The 19,126-nt window shown below is 38.2% G+C and overlaps 1 protein-coding gene across 1 annotated transcript in view; it reads left to right on the top strand.

The window, feature by feature from the left end:
* ST18 (ST18 C2H2C-type zinc finger transcription factor) overlaps positions 1–19,126 on the top strand; it is a 149,716-nt gene that overhangs the window by 45,161 nt on the left and 85,429 nt on the right. Inside the window, exons 2-3 of the mRNA XM_044424131.1 lie at positions 11,738–11,792; positions 14,328–14,358. Of these exons, the coding sequence (XP_044280066.1) occupies positions 11,738–11,792; positions 14,328–14,358 (86 nt within the window). The remainder of the gene's footprint in view (positions 1–11,737; positions 11,793–14,327; positions 14,359–19,126) is intronic.

Raw genomic sequence — 19,126 nt, forward strand, 5'->3', positions numbered from 1 at the left:
AGAGGTGCTGTGGCTCAATTGGGTGGCATACAAATGTTTTAAATACATTAATAATAATAAATAAATAATTCAAATTGTGATTCATCAGATACTGGCTCATGCAACCAGCAGATTCCAAATGATGGTTTCAGAGGATATAGGTAGGCATAGGCATGTTTAAATTCACAACTGACCTGGGATCACATGGAAAACCTGATTATATGAACTTGTATTCTAGTTGTCATGATGCCACAAAACATGGCAGCTGCTTCTAGAAATTCAAGCTAAATGATCATGGCCCCAAATATGAGTAATAAAGACATGAAAGAGCAAGTTAAGATTATACATTTATTAGCCATCTCTGCATGTATCCTGAAAATGATTTAAGACCTTTTTTTTTTTAGGGAACCACTTCATTCCTGGGGAAGAGTATGCAATTCATCAGCAGCTACCTGTAGAAGTGGCTAAGAGTTACACTACACGTTATGCTGGAGCTCTGATTGTAGAGGTGCCAACATAATTTTCATTTCATAAAATCAGCCACAGGGTGAACCAATTTGGAGTGTGATCCTGGCATGGAATATGGCATTTTAACCCTTTTCCTGTCCCGATTGTCTCCCTGGAGTTGCAGCCCAAGTGCCCAAGCTTAAGGATGTAAATCCAGAGAGTTTCTGTTCCACACCAAAAAGCAGTTCTGTTCAGGATGTGCCTCAGACTGAATGCTGGCTTCAGCCCAGATCAGGGGGCATCTGCCACTACCTTGACAAAATATGGGTATTGGTTCTATCTGTCATTTGCTCATGTGAGTGCTTTGGTTATATAAGTTAAAATAAAGAGTGACAGACAGACCATCATACAGAAAAGGAGACAGAGAGCAAGCATGTGTAGGACCAATGTATTAGACCATTACATTAATTGGTATTGAAACGGTGTAAAATCAGATATGTCTATTAAAGTGGGCATAGTTCTGACAGTTAAAAAGATACTGGCAAAACAGAAGTAGATAAGCACGCATACATGCACTCATAAACTATTGAGGTGTTTAAAAAGAAATGATCTGAGCAAAGAAATATGAATTGGATGCACCAAGTTGTTCCACATTGTTTGGTTCATTTAGCCGCTCCCTCAGACATTCAGGCATACATATTTCTGCAGGCAGGAGTCCTTCCTCCATTTAGCTGTACATGCAAAGGCTTCCACAAGAGCCATAAATGAGAGATTCTAGCCCATGTAGAAACCTCTACACAGGTCCTAGTGACTCTCCAAGTATGAAATGCTCTCCCCTCTGATTGTAGGGCCTGATTGTCATTGTTTCAGCACCAGGTCAATACTTACCTTTACTTCCAAGCATTTGAATCCAATATGCTGGGCTTTTAATGAATCAGATCATTTGACTATGGTCCTTGCTGATGTTATAGATGGTTTATTGTGGTTTTGGAATTGGAGTTGGAATTGTTTTAACTACTTTATTGTTTCTCTGCATTAATAATTTTGCTGTTAGTTGTCTTCATATTTAGGAGAAATTCAACTAAGAATTTTTTTTTAAAAATCATAATCATTCCATCCCACATGTTGAATTGTATCACACACACATTCATGGAGGGGGGGTGTTGATAACATGTGACTATATTTTGGAAGTCATTTCTGTATTTCTGGTGTACACCTTTCCTGCCCAAAGTCTTTACTGCATATAGCTTCATTGCATTTTACTTCAAAATGTTACAAAGGCTCTTCCCAGAAACTCAAAGCAAAGCATAATATTTTCATTTTAAGATGGCATAAAACAGTGCCTATCACCAATGAATATAAATGCACTTTGAAGACCTTATTAAAATGATAATCATTAGTCAAATGAACTCTAATGCTCTATTGTGTGAATAGATAGAGGAAGTCTTGATTAAATCATAATATATATTTTATGTCTGTTTGTGAAATGTGTATCCCAGTAAGTGTGCTTAGGATGAGAATTACATTGTACATTAAAACAAAATAAAAGCAGCACTGTTGATTTGTCACTTAAAACAGACAAAAAGCTATAAAAAATTTCCCCTCAACATTATTCATGAAATGACCAGTTTATAATATTTAATTGTCTGATAAGCTTCCTGTAATAAGTGAATATTATGCCATTAAGGTAAAAACATGTAGCAGATAAAGTGGGATCTAATATACAACATCTAACACTGCTATAAATTTATTAGTTTCTAAGGTACTTCAGGGATCCTGCAACAAACTAACATGTCACTTTCTTGGGAAGCCATTGAAGCAAGACCTTTCATGTTTCTTATTCAAAATAAGTTTGCTGAAATGTAGCACAAGGACAGAAATCTTCTACTAAGATTTTTTTCTCTCAGCAGAATCTAGCACATTACTTATTGAATGTGTGGCATATTTAACATTTTTTACCATTGGTGATACTAGTTGGGCTGGTGGGAGTTTAAAAGGTCTGGAGGACCACAAGTTGATCACTCCTACATCTTGTTTTGCATTCATGTTCCTTTCATACTTTTTGCTAATAGCCATTTTCAAATGATCATCAGAACAGGTGTCTTACACCGTCAAATGAATTAGAGGAGGTGAGAGACCAGTTTTTGTACCAATGTAATGTTACAACCCATGCAGTTGTGACAATATGGCAATTTGACACAGGGTGATGTACTGTCTAATTAGGGAAAGTTTGAAAGAAACTTCAGGGACAGCAGGTATTCTAATCCTGTATGAAAGAAATTTGAACAAATTTGTTCACATGTTAAAAGAATACATGAATGGGATCATAGGGCTTACCTCTGCTGCACATTCATGAAAAGGGACCCTACATATGCAAGCTTGCAGAACTCTTTCACACAAGTGTTTGTGTGCATGGTGTGGTTAGGACCTGATTAGCTCAGGATTCTTTCTCATATTGTGAAACTCTGTGCCCATAAGTCAATATGTATGCAGTTCCCGCTGTTGTGATAACTTAAGGCAGGACACAAATGGTGCACACTTCAGCAGTAGGGGACATATTGGTAGGCATCAACTTGCTCTCCCCTCAACAGGGAAAGGGAAAAGCTACCATTTTGATCACTGTGGAGTCATTTGCATTGGTGTGCAAGCAGCCCTCCTTGCTATGCTGGGCTGTGCTAGATCAGATGTGAGATCACCTGAAGTTCCACCATACAGTCAGTAATGTCTGCAAAAAAGATATTAGACAGATAATAGGCTAGAATCTCAGTGAAATTCAGTGTTACTTAGTCTTTCCCCTTAAGGCAACAAAGAAATAGTGCTATTAGTGTCTATTCTTCTCTTCATCATCTACCAAACCCTAAGGTTAAAAAAAGTTTGGAAAAAGAATGCTGACTTGTTTGGTCCTCCCATTTGCCCCATCAGCATATGCATGTTTGTGTGGCTCTTATTAATTATCAGTGCCATTTTAGGAATGCCACCTCACTGGAGCCTAGAATCAGACCCACAGAGAGTATAACAAGGGCCCAATACATTACCATTGCAATACTAATTAGATCTATCTTGCATGTTCAAGAAGCTACCCCTTCCATGTGGATAACAGAAAACATCCTATAATGGAATCGGTACATGCTGAATGGATAACTGTTCTTTCCAGTAATTTCAGTATTGCATATTGACTTCTTACTATATACTTAGGACCAAAACAGCCATTATTTTAGATTAATGTCTAGGAGCTCTGTTTTCCTCCTTTTTTATCTCTACAGAAAGTGTTGAGGACCAAATCTGGATTAGGCCAAAACTGGGGAGGAAAGAGTTTAAGCCTTCTAATCACTCCCCCATGCTAGTGTCCCAATCGGAACCTTGATGCCTACTCTGGACAAACATTTTAGTTGGTAAATATGGATGTAAAGTAATGACTGCTTCAGTGCATAGGTTACAAATATGTAGAATTAAAAATAAAAACAACTGGACATTGGATTCATCAATGGCAATAGGTTAAGAGAAAGTGCTGGAAATAATAGTTTATTGCCCTGCTGAATGCTGATTATACCAAATTACATCAAGCATTGCATAATAGGAAAAAATCAGATTCCCTTTAAATAAACACAAAATGTTTTATTGTTTTAAGATAATGGAGAATCAAAGATTGTTATGTCACCCAAGTCCTAACAAACCTACCTACAACTCTAATGTATTTTCACAGAATCTTTCTTTTTAGTAAGACATTTTTATAATGTGAAATTAAGTTGCTGTCAAAGAGCCTTACCTATCAAAAGCAATGAAAGAAATCCCCCAAGTTGTATGAAAACCCAAAACAAGATCATCCTACATGAATATGACCTGTACAGCAGCAGTTCTATGTGGATTACCCTGTTTCTTGAAGAAAAAGACCCCTTTTTTAGTTTTGTGTGAATAGATAGTTTAATATGCAACAGACATGATGATGGGTTTACAATGCCACATTCATCATGCTAAATAGGCCTAGCCAGTTTAATCTTAATCTGTTTAAACATCTGTCATAAATTCAAATGATTTTCCTAAAGAAAGAAAATCAATAGAAAAAATCACCTATATTGATTTGGCTAGTGCTTTTCACCCATTGTGTGGCTTTTAAATATTCATGACAAAATAAAAACCCAAATAACTGCTGTTTAAAAGAGGCAGTACTCCCTCCCCCTTTTTGAGTTCCACAATTAAAAGTGAAGTGCAGTGATTGGTGCAGCATTTATTATGAAATGATGACAAAGGGGTACCACTGTTTTTTTTTTTAAATAGTTTCATCTTCCAGAAGCAGTGGTTAATTTTGTCAGCAAGAGTTGCAGGTGAAATAATGCACATTGGATAAATAGTCTGTATTGGTTTAACTGAACATAATATATAGTGTGTTCTGGAGTTGTTTGTCTCAATAGACTATAGTAATCAAAAGTAATGAACCTATTATGTGCAGGACCTTGGAGAGCATAGAATGGCAGTAAAAGTGTGGCACATAAAAGGTTTATTAAAGGAAATTAAAGTCCATCATTGCCACACCTGCTCCCCTATTATAAGTCTATGGCAGGTCAGTGCCTTCAATCACTACTCAGCATCAGAGAACAGAACCACATTTCCCATTACCATTGCAGTCACATTGCAACCAACCCTGTCTAAGGTTTGAATGGCAGCAGGCAACCACGGGCAACTTTTCATTTCTGAACAAACATCTTCTTTTTACTTGGCTATGTTGCTAGCCACCCACCCCTTTGTTTTTATAAACCCAGCAGATGAAAATGTGAAATTTTGTTTTCCAGCCATGAGTACTCTGTCTGTCTGTCACACACACACAGTTTTTAGTTTACACACAGAAGAAACTGAGTTATTCAAGTATTTGCATAATATTTTCAAAAGTCTGTTCAACCATTTGATTGCTTGTTTACTCCTATAAAGAGCTATTTAGGTCATATGTCATGTACCATATGTTCCATGTCTCATGTAGCCCTCTGTAATAATTAGCTGGGAAAAATAGAGAAGCACACAAATATTGTTGCATCTTCCAGTTGGTTAACTCAGTCCTCTTTCCCTCTACTCAATTTTGAAAAGAAATGGCTTGCCCTGCATTTTGTGAACCTTACAATAAAGGATAACTTATACAAGGATAACCTACAGCACTTGGTTGAGTGAAATATGTGCCTGGGTTGTTTTTTTTTTTTTTTTAATTAGTTGGTGGACAAGGGGTAAGGAAGAAAAAATTCAATCCATATTTAGAATTTCAGGAGCCTCTCAACAAACTTAGATGTTCTATTTGCATTTCAAAGCTACTGCTTTGCTATCCAAGTATAGAAAAGATAAAGAGAAGCATATGTACGAAGCATAAGGAGAAGCTGGTACACACAGTTCAGATAATTCTATCTAAAATTTGGATAGATTTAGATAAATACACAACTAATTTATACAGACATTTTTAGGTAGCGATCAATGGGTTTGAGGACTGAATTCTTCATACTGCTCTACCTTTACATTCATCATTACAATCACCATAATGCATGTCCAAGCAATACAAAATATGATGAACACATTACACATTGCACAATACAGCAATGATATAATAGAGATTGCACAAGCGGCTTCTCTCTGGGTCCAGGTGATAAATAAAAGCCTTTCTCTTCTGATTCAATGGGGAATAGCTCTGTGGTTACATGATCACAGGTCCAAAATCTGTGATCTTATAGAATGGTCTTATTATACCAGGTCACTGCTCAACTCATTTCATTGACTTCATGCATCACAGACACCCATTTCCCTTGAGATTTATCAGAGGCTTGTTCTTTGACCATCTGCTTTGTCCCTCCCTGTCTTTCAGTCCCACCTATATGCTGATGTCATCTAGCTTTATCTCTTTATCCAGAATGTACCACCTAATAGCCGATCTTGTCTCTCCAATTTCCAAATTTATATTTCCACTTGGACACCTTATCCATCACCATCTCAATACGGCCAAAGCCCTGACATATGTACATACCAATCAGCAATGAAACACATTTTGCTCTCCATATTCATCCTTTTAGCAAATCATACTGCTTCTCTTTTTACCTGTTTAAAACTTAGCAACCAGCTTTGGTTAGTCATTAGGAAAAAGAAGCAGGTATGAACCTTGAGTTTCATTTCCCTTATTCCCTTACCCTTGTGGTCTGCCTTTATTGTCCAAATATGGCAAACTATGGTATTTATTTATTTACATGTATTTATAGGCTGCCTATAACTACCAAAGCCTTCCTTAGTGGCTTACAAAACATTAAACATATTAAAACATAATAAAGCACATTAAAAACCTATTAAAAACCAACAAATTTAAACATCTATAATAACAGTATAAAAAGGGGCCACAGCATTCAGGGACTAAGCATTATTTTTTTTTTCTAAAAAGGTATGTCTTCGCCTGGTGCCAAAAATGAAATAGACAGCACCAGGCAAATTTTCCTAGGAAGGGAGTTCCAAATATAGGGAACAGCAGTGGAAAAGGCCCTTTGCCTAGTTGCCACCCATCTCATCTCTCTGGGGGGTGGCTCTCATAGAAAGGCCTGGGCTGATCTGAGGGAGTGCGTAGGTATATATGGGTGTAGACAGAACTTCAAATAGCCAGACCCCAAGCTGTTAAGGGCTTTATATGTCGATACAAGCACCCTGAATTGGGCCTGGACCACAACTGTTAACCAATGAAGTTCTTTCAGAACCTGTGTTATATGGGCTGCTCTAGAAGTACCAATCACCAACCGAGCAGCCTGATTCTGCACCAGTTGCAATTGTCAGCCAGTCTTCAAGGGTGCATTGCAATAATCAATTTTGGAAGTCACCAGAGCATGGGAAACTATCTTCAGGTTCTCACTGTCTAGGTAGGGGCAGAGCTGGTTTTTGCTGCTGTTTGTAATATTCAGACAAAATGAGAAACTCTTGCTTGTAGCAAGCCACAAGCAAGGACTTTGTATCTTCTCCAGTCACAGGAGGGAGAAGGAAAGGAAGGAAGAGACATGTGGAAGCCAAGGGTAATGTAATTCCTACTTCAAAACCCACACCTGTCAGAATGACAGACATCGGTGGACATCACATCTACACTGGGCCATTATGTGTGAGCAGAGGGATTTCTATGGTTCATTCATTCACTTTCTCATCTGCCCAAATGAACAGAGCTCTTGCAAGGGACTTCTAACTTGCTTTGTTCAGGAAGGGAAAGTTTGACTAGTTTCCTGGGTGAAACATTGCACTTGCAAAATATAACTTTTTCAGGAACCTGCCTAATTTTAGAAGAAGAAAAAGGGGGTATCTAATAAGATACTGTATTTATGCAATTGATGCAGTGCTGACACTGTTACTCTTGTGCTAGAGATCACTTTCACTAGCATTATATCATTATGTAAGTACAGAAACCCTGTTGAATGTTGCCCAAGGTCTTTAGGTTTGGTTGGGTACAGATTATTACAGGAAATGGAACATATAAAGACACAGGGTCAGTATTCCATTATCTTTGGATAGCAGCTTGAACAATGTGTGTTGATAGTGCAGTAGTAGATGAACATGTGTAATGCTGCATGCTATCCACTCCATGAGTTGTGAGAGGTTCTAGGGGTAGCATTTTCCTTGATCTGTTTTCAGCAAAGCAGTCCTTCAGACAGCAAATCCGTAGCCCTCATCAGATCTTTTGAAAGGCCTCCTCAAAAGGTATTCCCTAAAGTTGAGATTTTATTGTACTTCTGCCCACCCTCTTTTTGTATGTTTGTGCCATGCTGCACCTTCTATTGCTATACTCCATGCACAGATCCAGATGGCATAAGATTGGCTAGGACAGGGGATGCGTATCAGCCCTTCCATTCAGAACCTGCAACAAAGATCCAGCTATTTCCTGCTCACTGGGAAAATATCCACTGTCTATTCCAGTCCATTATCCAAGCCATTTGCCAGACAGAGGATATGGCTAGCACAACTTACTGCCGTCCATTAAAGAATTTTCAGCAATTATTCTGCCCCATTTATCCTCTCCATCCCAATTCCAGATTCCTTCACAGCAATCAGATCATTTATTTATTTATTTATTAAAAGCTTTTGTATGCCGTCCTATTATGCAAGATCTCAGGATGGCTTACAATATTTAAAAAACAATTAAAACAAGAATTTCAATAAATAATAGAACAGAACAATAAACAATAAAACAAACAGAGCAACTAAACTTAGAAGCTGTTAAATTTTAAAATACTGTTTTTAAAAAAAGGTTTCAGCCTGGTGCCAAAAAGAGTATAAACTTGGCCCCAGGCGTACCTCTCTGGGGAGTACATTCCAGAGTCTGGGTGCCACAGCAGAGAAGGCCCTATTCTGAATTGATGACCTTTTCACCTCTCTTAGAGAGCATTCCTGGAGCAGGGCTTCTCCCATAGATCTTAAGAGGTGTGAGGGCATATAAGGAAAATTTTCCTTCAGGTATCCTTGTCCCAAGCCATTTAGGGCTTTATAGATCAAAACCAGCACCTTGAATTGGGCTTATTGATACTATATCAATAAGGAACACCTACCAGGGCTTGTAACTGTACTGTAATCTGGAGTGGTGGGGGATTCTGTGCAGTTCTTGGGGTTAATATCCGAGCAAAAAGAGATCATACTGATGCTCCCAAAGACTGGCAGTTAAGGTTGGTGTGGTCCATGGTGAGGTGTCTGATACATGGCCTTTGTGGGCTGAATATAGCCATGGGACCTATATTTCCCATTTCTAGATGAAACCATAATATAGTCTGTTAGCCCCTTTAATATTGTTGCTTAATGAAAAAGTGTAATTTTATACTCATGAAAATTGTGCAGAAAGTTATTTCCAGCAAGGAAAATGGCATATTGTTGTCTTTGAAATACCTGGCATTTTTTTTCCAAGATGGGAAATGGCATGTAAAATAAACAAGAGGCACATACTCCCAATTAAAAACCATCTAGAATTTCTTAATTTGTTTGTGTCTTAATTTGCTCTTCTGTTGTGAAATGTCATAATACCTTAATCCACAATGCAATCATCCATTTTGCATATTACTTGGGATACCTTCTGCAGCACTATATTCACTTAATCACCTCAAATCTCAGTCCCTCCATATTTTAGGGACACTTTAATTAGATCCCTAATTAAAGATCCCAAGACTACCTCCAATGTTGGAGGCAGTATGCCTACTTGGTTGCTGAGGAAGATGAGTAGGGAAGTGCTGTCATACTGATGTCCAACTTGTAGGTTTACCACAGACATATGGTTGGCCACTGTGTGACAGAAGGCTTGGCCAGATGGACCCTTGGCTTAATGCAGCATTGCTCTTCATATGTTCTTATGACCAGAATTTCTTGTAATTTTACAGTACTTGCTTGTATGGAAAAATAGTAACATAATTTAAAACATCTGCTCCACTTAATTTCAGGTTTTGATAAAATTAAGAGGCAATGAGGATCATCCAACTTAGTGAGAAAAATGTATATCAAGGTACTAGAAAAGATTGTTTCATTCTTATGAAAGTCCAATGCTTTTCAGTCCAGATATTTTTGGGAGTCTACTTCAGGAACTCTAAATATCAGGGCTAAAATGTATTGTGCTATCTTCAGAATAAGGTGATCTTTTCCAGCATATTCAGATGTGTTTCCTATCCGAGCATCTGTGGTTGGTTCTCTCCAATTTGCCTATAGTCTGTATCATTTAGTAATTTCACTATCCTGAACTTTACTGGGAATAGACTGAGGATAGACTATTTGGCTTAATAGTGGACTTCTTCACTTTGTAGATAAATTCCTTTCAAAAAGAATAATGTATTAGTGTATCAGTGTTCAGATTTGACAAGATTGCTAACTGAATATGTTTTGAAGTAACCTTAGTAATAACATGAAGCCAGTGGAGAAAAAGCTACCTTGCATTTCAATTGCAGTTGGATCCTAAATGCGTACTTCCAAATATTAAGCATGTAAGGTCCTCATACCTGAAATATTTGTGCTCAGTGGATTTGTGTGGAATGCTTGTGTGCATATGTTTAGGCAGAAAAAAATGCTTGCTTGAAAAATGGATGACCTTTCCTGTCAAAACATCCATAAGATTATTCCTTAAAATATCTTTTTGAAGTTTTGTTAATTAAATTTTTCCAATTTCACTCCATCTTCGTCCAACTTTACAGCTCCACTAGATTTCATACTGTGTTTGAACAGTACACAATGAAGTAGAACCATTATTACTTTACACCTAGTAATGTTAATATTAGTCTTCCCCCCAATATCACACACATCTTGTCACCCACAGGTGTTCACACATGTAGCATAACCATCTGGAGAAAAGAAGTCTATGTGTGCATACATGTATTTATTTATTTATTTATTTATTTATTTATTAAAACATTTTTATGCCGCCCCATTCGCCGAAGCCTCGGGGTGGCCATGTATGCACATGGGCTTCCTGTTTCAAAATCTTTATGGTCTGCATACACATGGGGCAGAGCTGTGCATTGTGGCTTTACTCCCTATTTGCAAGTTTGGGTAAGCAGTTTGAGTGACACCCAGGTAGGGCTGCTTGGTTGCACTGATGTGATGTTCCAAATCCTCTTCTACTACCACTATGTCACAGAAGTGCATTGATTCATTAGCCCACTGCAACCAAAATGATTGAGGGATTGAAGCATTTTCCTTACGAAGCAAGGCTAAAATACGCAAGGGTTTGTTTGTTTGTTTTAATAAAAGGTGAGTGGGGAGAAGTTTATAAAATTATGCATGGAATGCAGTAGGATGGCAGTAGGGGAATTTTCTCTCCCTCCCTCCCTCTCTCTCTGCCTTTCTTGTCCTATTAGAAATTATAGTTACTCAGTAAATATGAAGGGCAGTAGATTCAGAACAGAAAAAAGAAAGGCTTTCTCCATGTAACACATAATTAGTTTGCATGACTTTAAAAGGATGGTGGCAGACTCATGCAAGGTTAGATGCAGCAGTTGTCACTAGCTAGGATGGCACCTCTATGTCCAGACAGTGGATGCTGGTATGGAATACCTATTGTTGGGAGCATCAGCAGAGGTGGGCAAGGCTTCATAACCTGCAGTTCCTCTTTCAGCAGTTATTTAATCTCACAGTAGAAGATTATATGTTGCCGTTACATGTCCAAAGAGAATAATTAATTAATTAATTCCATTCTCTCTATGCATAACAGTTATTCACAGATGGCATTTGATCTGAATGACAAGATTAATAACTTCTTGGTCTATTCAAAGTTTGTGAGACATGACAACAATTCTCCCACTACCATATTCAGTGGTGACTAGATTTATTGAAAGACTTTCCATTACTGTTACAGATGGATGCAGAAGGAGAAGATAAAAAGCTACGCACACGTTCAAGAGGAACCAAGGGTGAGTTAGAAGATCCTCTTCTTTGACCCTGTGCCTACCACACCATGAAATGTAATGATTTTTGCACATGGTCCCAAATGTGTATTCAGTAAGTCTATGCCTTCCTTAGGGCTCATGTTAATCAAGTCAAAACAAGCCACTGAAAATGCTATCAGCTAAAGTGTTATTGGATGTGCAGGGAAGTGAAAGAGGAAAGAAAATCTCACAGTGTAGGATAATTTTACATAGATAATTCCACAATCCAACATCAAATGGCTTTATCCAGGCAAACAATGATTGCATAACAGGGTACCATGTCTCGATTGAGAATGATCCCCTTCCAATTATACACTGACTTGGGTAAACAAGGGACATACATTTTACTGTTTTTCTGCTTCCTGTTGAATAAACTCTGCTGCAGGCATTTCTGCATTCATTTACATCCTGTAAAAATGGATCTGCTTCTATCTGAATGTCCTGTAATGTTCCTAATGTGTTTTAAATGCATCTTTTTAAATGTATGATAAAAGTTAAACTTTCTATTTCTCTCTCATTGGATATAGAACAGATGGCAATGTAATATTGAGATTAAAAGGTCCCTTAATGATCTAAACATCTGGAAAACATGATTGACTAGTAATACAACCCCTTAAGGAAAATAACTTTTTATTATAATTGGTAATGCTTTTTGTGACCCTTGATTGTGTGTGGGAGACTGGCATATGTAAAATAAAATAAATGGTGATATTTTCCCTACATTTGAAGCAGACTTTACTCACAAAGTTTGTGGCAGAACTGAAATGAGTATATCTAATGTTAACAAGTCCAAGTTGCCAGTACCAGTTAATGTGACCATGCATACCAAATTATGTTTTCACACATGACTCTATAAAATGCTAAAACATCTATTTATGACATCTATGGATGTTGCTACTGCAGCAAAGAACATAGAATGTATACCCTGAACAAAAACTGAGCAAAAACTGGTTCAAGTATCATTTATGGAAATGCCCTTGACGCTTGTCCATGATGTGCTAGGGAACACAGCCGAGATGCCATCACACTGGTGTAGGGACTTAGCTAGGCAGACTACACAGCCTGCAGTGAAGTCATAAGTACTCTTGACAGCTGTACAGATAAATGGGGAAGCAGCAGAGGTCAAAACCACTGGCGCGTCTAGATGGTGATGCACAGCTCACCACAAGCAGTTCCCATCCTTTTTTTGCATCCACTCACATCCTTCCTTCCCTCCATTCCTTTCCCAGGGTTTGGGTTGGGAAAAATAGACCTTGGAGCAAGAGAGGGAATACTACATTGAGCAGGGCGCCAGTGGCATCTTTTTCCTGCTGGAATGTTAAGGCTAGACCAAAATCTCCAAAACCTCTTCACAGAAAGTGAGAGAAGAGCGTGGAACAAAAAGAAAAAAGGAGGGTAGCCCCTTCTTTGGTGATGCAAAAGTAGCATATGGTCCCTGGCAGACTGTCAAGACATAGCCTCATTGTAAAACAAGTTTCCCCACTCTGACAAAGTGGTTCTGTAAATTAGCTTAAATTATATTAATTTTAAAATATAATCTTAATGTTGTGGAGAGTTATCAGAATTTCTACACACATTTCAGAATAATAAACTTGAAATGTTTGTCGTAGATCAAATTCATACATACAAATGTGAGTGTGCATGTGTGTGTGTGCACACATCCATAAATGCTGCCATTCAATTCAGTGGCACAGAGAAAGTTCTCAAACAACTATCTGTTTATAAAGAGTTATTCTAAGAGCTCATTTCTCCTTACTGATATGAATGGCAACATTTCCATGGAGCTTTGTGTGCTCCAGATCAATCCCCAAATGAGGTGAATTATTGCAACAGCATAATGAAGTTACCGCTGCATATCTGAACATTGTAGTGAGCATGCATTAGACTGAGTCTGTTGGGAGCTACAGACTAACTGACTGGGTTTCATTTACCAGTTTCTAATCAGAGCTAATGCACTGCTGTACTTTCTTTAAACATTTAAAAGGTGCTCTCTCTCATTTAGCAAGCTAGTTAAACATATTTAGGGCTTAAAATGCCTCTCTTTTAATAGCACAAGCTAAACAGAGCAACAGCATTTTCCCATAAGTGGGACAACGGATGTTGCCTGTGAGACACGCATTATTTTTGGAACCACCTGTTGGCATTTTCAGTTTCTGCTCAGCCTTCTGTGGCAAATCTTTGTAAACACCAGCTTTCTTTATCCTCAAATCAAATAATCACTTCAGGAAATAAAATTTTTATCCTTGAACATCCATTTTAACTTACAAAGGGAAAAATATAGTGGTGACAGTGTTGAACCAGGTCATCTTCATTGTGTGCAGAGTTTCTGTGCTTATTTTTAAGTATCCATGAGAATTGCACATTAAGTTTATCAGGCACTACTGACAGCAAAAAGCCTGTGGATAAAGTCAACTGTGTTTGCCAAGGTTCTCCTCTCTCATTGGAAAAATACAGGTGCACAGAACTGCATGTGTAATATGATTCATTCCTCCCCCTCCCCCCCTTTTTTTTTACCAACAGCTCACGTGGACTCAATAGCACAAGAGCTCAGGTAAGAATCAAGAAATTCATCTCTCACTTTTGCTGCAGGACAATGCTATTACGCCTTTATTGCATCTCACTAATATAAGCACCAGGACAAACAATTTCTTCAGAGTAATTTAATTTATATTTTTAAAGAAGAATTCGAAGGAGAAAGGCTTTCAAAGCTCATCAAAACATTACAGCATATCAGGCATAGCTTCCCATTAGTAGTGCTTCTGGTTTCAGAAAGAACTTTATTTCAAGTTCTTTTCCCAGACTATTTTTGTGTATGTTTTGAGCTGAGCAAGAAATGGACTTTCCGTGTTTCTTCCTTTTTCCTTCTGGCATTGCAAACATTTTTTGCAAGAAATTGAATGTGAAAAATGACTCCTCATGACCTTTATCTTTAGATGGATGGTATTGGCATCCAGTGAGCAACTCTGAAATTAGCTAGCTGTAGGTAATTACTGATAGGGGTCTATAGCTGAGGGGGGTCAGTGTGTTGTAGTAGTTAAAAACATGGGTCTGGGACTCAGGTGATCTGGGTTTTAGTCCCATGGAGCCAGCTGGGTGATTTGGGGTAGTACAAACTCAGCCCAACCTTCCTCACAGGGGATACAATTGAGAACAGGAGGGGGAATAATGCAAACCACTTTGCGTTCTTTAAAAAAAAAGGTGGGATGTAAGTCTAATAAAAAATAACTGGCATTTGGGCTGAATAAATCTCTCAATGTTAGTTCCTCTCCATTTTTAATTTTTCCAGTTTCTATTTCAATTCATCCCATTTCTGTACCAATTTTAGATAGTGATGATGATGATTCATTCCAGATAAAAATCTATATACATTTTTATGTTTTGTGTGGAATTTGGGGAACGAAGGCATCCTGCCACCTCACCTGCCCCATCCTGCACAGAGGATGGGCACCTGCGAGGGAGCTGTTTTCCTAATATATTTTTGTATGCCTTTTCCCCTTAGAAATGCATGTTTGTACTCTTATCTGATTTGAGAAATCCATATCATTTTTGGAGAGTTAACCAAATCTTGGCTTACATATAATAACTTTCCACGAACTGTGCCCTCCTGATGTTTCTGGACTGCAATCCCTGGTATCTTCCAGTCAAAATGCAGTTGGGAGATTCTGGGAGTTGTAGTTCTATCAGGCTGGGTAAGGCTTGCATATTCATTTGAAAGGGCAGAGGTAGGTAAATTCATATCAAAATATGAACTGAGCACCTTTCTGCCATATCCCTAATAACAAGCAGTGAGTGCCTCTGTTTCTAGCAGCTGCCACTCCTCCCTCACCCTGCTTGCCATTTCTCCTACCATTCATTTCACAGATGCAAGGAATGTGCAAAATATTCACAGGCATGGTGCAACAAGCCGTACATTTTTTATTTGTCCTTGCATTACTACTGGGTCATTGAAACCATTAGATAAAATTGTATATAGGATATTATGTAAATGAAAAGATGGCAACAATTTGTCAAGGTGTGTGGTAGAGGGATACAGTAGTTCACATCCTAAGTAGTTGAATCAAGGGAATTTCAAGGACACTTGTAGGAAGAATCCTAGTGAAATTTAGCTTTCAGCTGAGTGGTAGTTGGAGAGGAAAATATAAGTCTTTTATCAAGCATGGGTATGGTAGAGGCTTGGGTTTATTTTGTTTTTTCAGTCACCATCACCCCCACTCCACACACAAACACACACATACACACACAATATTATGAGAATATAATATTCACACTATATCAAAAAACAGATCAATGCACTTAAAATGTTTAGAGCTAAGTACGCGTTCCATCCTAATTTATGTAATAGCGCTCTGATCCCTTTTTCAGATGAGCAAAGGAAGGAACTGGAGCAAGGAAGCAATGAGGCAAGATCCTTAAATCCTGCCTTGCGATCTACTTTCTTTTTCAAACTGCCTCTCCACAATGTAGCTCAAAATGCATATCCCTGCAAACATATATTCCACGTGTACATGCATACGTGTGTGTGTTGGGGGTGGGGGTTGACTTCTAGGACAAATGCTTTAGAGCAGAGAGAAACAATTGGGAAAAAGTTAAGCTGTGCACCATAGTGCTTCTTGTATCTTAACACATGCCTCTTGAAAACGCTACTGCTGCTTCATGCTAGAATCATACATTTGCACATCTTGGATGGTATTAAACATCAGGGAACATCTTCAGTCAAGCTTAGATTTTTTAAAGGTTTCACTTTTATAAGCCTCAAATTTCCACCATTTATAATAACTGCATCTGTTGAAATAGCCCATAATCTATAATCTATCTAATGTGGTCTACCATTGTGCAAAAATTCAGACCAGTCTGATTCAAATTTCCACAGATAAGTTGAGAAGTGCTAAAATTGGCAAATTTCTATTTCTTACTCTAAGCTGCAGCTCCACATATCATATATATCTTTCAAATCTGGGGAAACTACAGGTGTACTTTGTGTATGTTGTGGAGGTGTGGCTTGATGACATTCTGAGCAGTGATTGGAAAGTAGCTAGGATGTTTCCTCCCCGTGAAAGCCTATGACGACAACTGCTGGCACTGTTATGTCAGGAATGCTCCATTTTACTCTGAGGCTACATGCTGCCTCTACTCCAGTGTTTTGAGAATGATTTCAGTATTCCTGTCAAAATTCTGACAGGGTAGGAGGAGTATCAGGAAAGTGTCAATGGAGAGAAGGTTATTTTGAAGGCTAATAGACTCACTTTTGCTGATTGGCAGATCGCTGATGGAGAGAAGAAAGGAAGGAAAAAAGTTATGCTGGAAACTAGTTTGAATATGCAGAGGCACATCTATTTATTTGTACACATCTATTCAGTTAATGATTTATTTTTACTTTTTTCATTTTGTGTGTTTGTATACTATTGTTAGAATACTATACTAAGTATTCTAAGAATACTAAGACTACTAAGTTTACTTTTACCAAAAATAGGGAAAATTCCATGAAAAAATTGTGAGAGTTTAAGAAATTGGAAGCTTAGACTGTTGCCTTAACAGACATGCCCCAAGATCAATAATGATCTTGTGCAATGTCACAAACTGTGATTGCTTACAAGCAACAGCAGGCACTAGTTAGTTTAGGATGCTTCTACCGATATGGCAAGTCTCAGATGCTTCATAAGAAAATACAGGATGCAGACAATGTGAGGCAACTTTATTTGTCCCAGGCATTCCATCCTCTCCATCTGGTTTTGGCCTGGGAGACCAAGGAAATATGTGGGTGTATGGAGATTAAGTTGTAAGCAAGCACATTTTGTGATATTGCACAACATCAACACTGATCACAGGGTACATCAGTTAAGGCATAGCTTCCAATTTTCTGGATTTGTGGAGCTTAAGCCTACATGAGAGATATTCAATTTTAGTCTTATACCAGCAGGTCCTTTTTAGTAATTACATTTTATTTTAGTACTTTTCTATCCCACCTTTCTATCATCACTGAACACAAAGAAGCACATGCATGGTTTTCAGCTATTTTTGACCAAGGTGCCTATGCGACACGAATCTGCTTAGCTCCAGCTGATGGCTTCATACTATGCCCTAGGCAAATTGTTGGACTACAGCTCTTAATATTGCTGACCATAACAGGAGCTCCAGCCAATTGAATTACAAACATCTGGAGTTAAGAAAGGCTTCCCTTAGCCTTTAGAGTCACATTTTTTACCTTACTACTACTACATTGTTTGTAGTGTGGTGGCCATGAGTTGCTCATGGCAAATCAGAGAAACTGGCTGGCTTTAGGGATGGGGTCCACATTGTTAGTACAAGGTACAGTAACATGCATTTTCCTTTAAAAGATAACCATATCCACATCTTGGGGATGTTAACTCATCTAAGCATCCTATTAGGATTTTATAGTTTCAGGATATATTTACCAAATTTGGAATAGGTTTTCAGTACCAGCTGTGCTCAGAAGAGTTTCAGTTACTCCCAACAGTGCTTTGTCACATCATCCATGACAGGAACATTCTTATTGCACATGGAGTAGAAATGTCTTTCTTACACTGTCTCATAAGCATGTTCATGCCAAATGCTAAGATTGAATCCCTTGGAACTCCACAAGACTGATCCCATGGTGAGAAGAAGCAGCTGCCTGTCACCACTTCTACCTTCAACCAAGTAGAAAGAGTAAAACATCAGGCCAGGACATCTGGACATACCCCCTAGACATTAGGGCATACATCCTACTCCTGAGAAATATTTTTTCTGTGTCTTATATTAGTGTCTGAAATCATAACCGAAGGGATTTAATATGTCCATGTATCCTTCTTCATTAATTTGTTCTAGATATTATTCACAATCTAGGAACTGTCATGCTACCGTGCCATAACCAGCTTATGTACTCAGTACAGTCAAGTGGTATACATTTCTCTCCCCATCCAATTTAAAAAGCATCTAACAGTGAAAGCTCCTAGGCTATGCAAACTAAATGAAAACTCTGAACAATGAAAACTCCAAATCATGAGAATCTCCTATCGACAGCTTGAACCAGGGTGGTTCAGGATAACCTTTGCAACTTAATTCTTCCAGTATATAGATTGTTTTCATCAGAGTTAGTTGAAATGATCGCGCAGTATAAGTAAGACTGCCCCAAATTTAGTTTTGGTAAAACTCATGGACTTGGCCCTAAACCAATATGTGATGGTTCACGTGATGTGGGACACTTACTATGGTTGTGGCAGAGACCATCATTTGGGTGGCAAATATATATGGGCAACATGAAATGCTCATCAGTTACAGAAACTCACACACAAATAGAATCATGAATGAAAGGAGATTTT

The sequence above is a fragment of the Varanus komodoensis genome, unplaced genomic scaffold, assembly GCF_004798865.1.
Source record: "Varanus komodoensis strain SLA01 unplaced genomic scaffold, ASM479886v1 scaffold14_1, whole genome shotgun sequence".
NCBI lineage: Eukaryota > Metazoa > Chordata > Lepidosauria > Squamata > Varanidae > Varanus > Varanus komodoensis.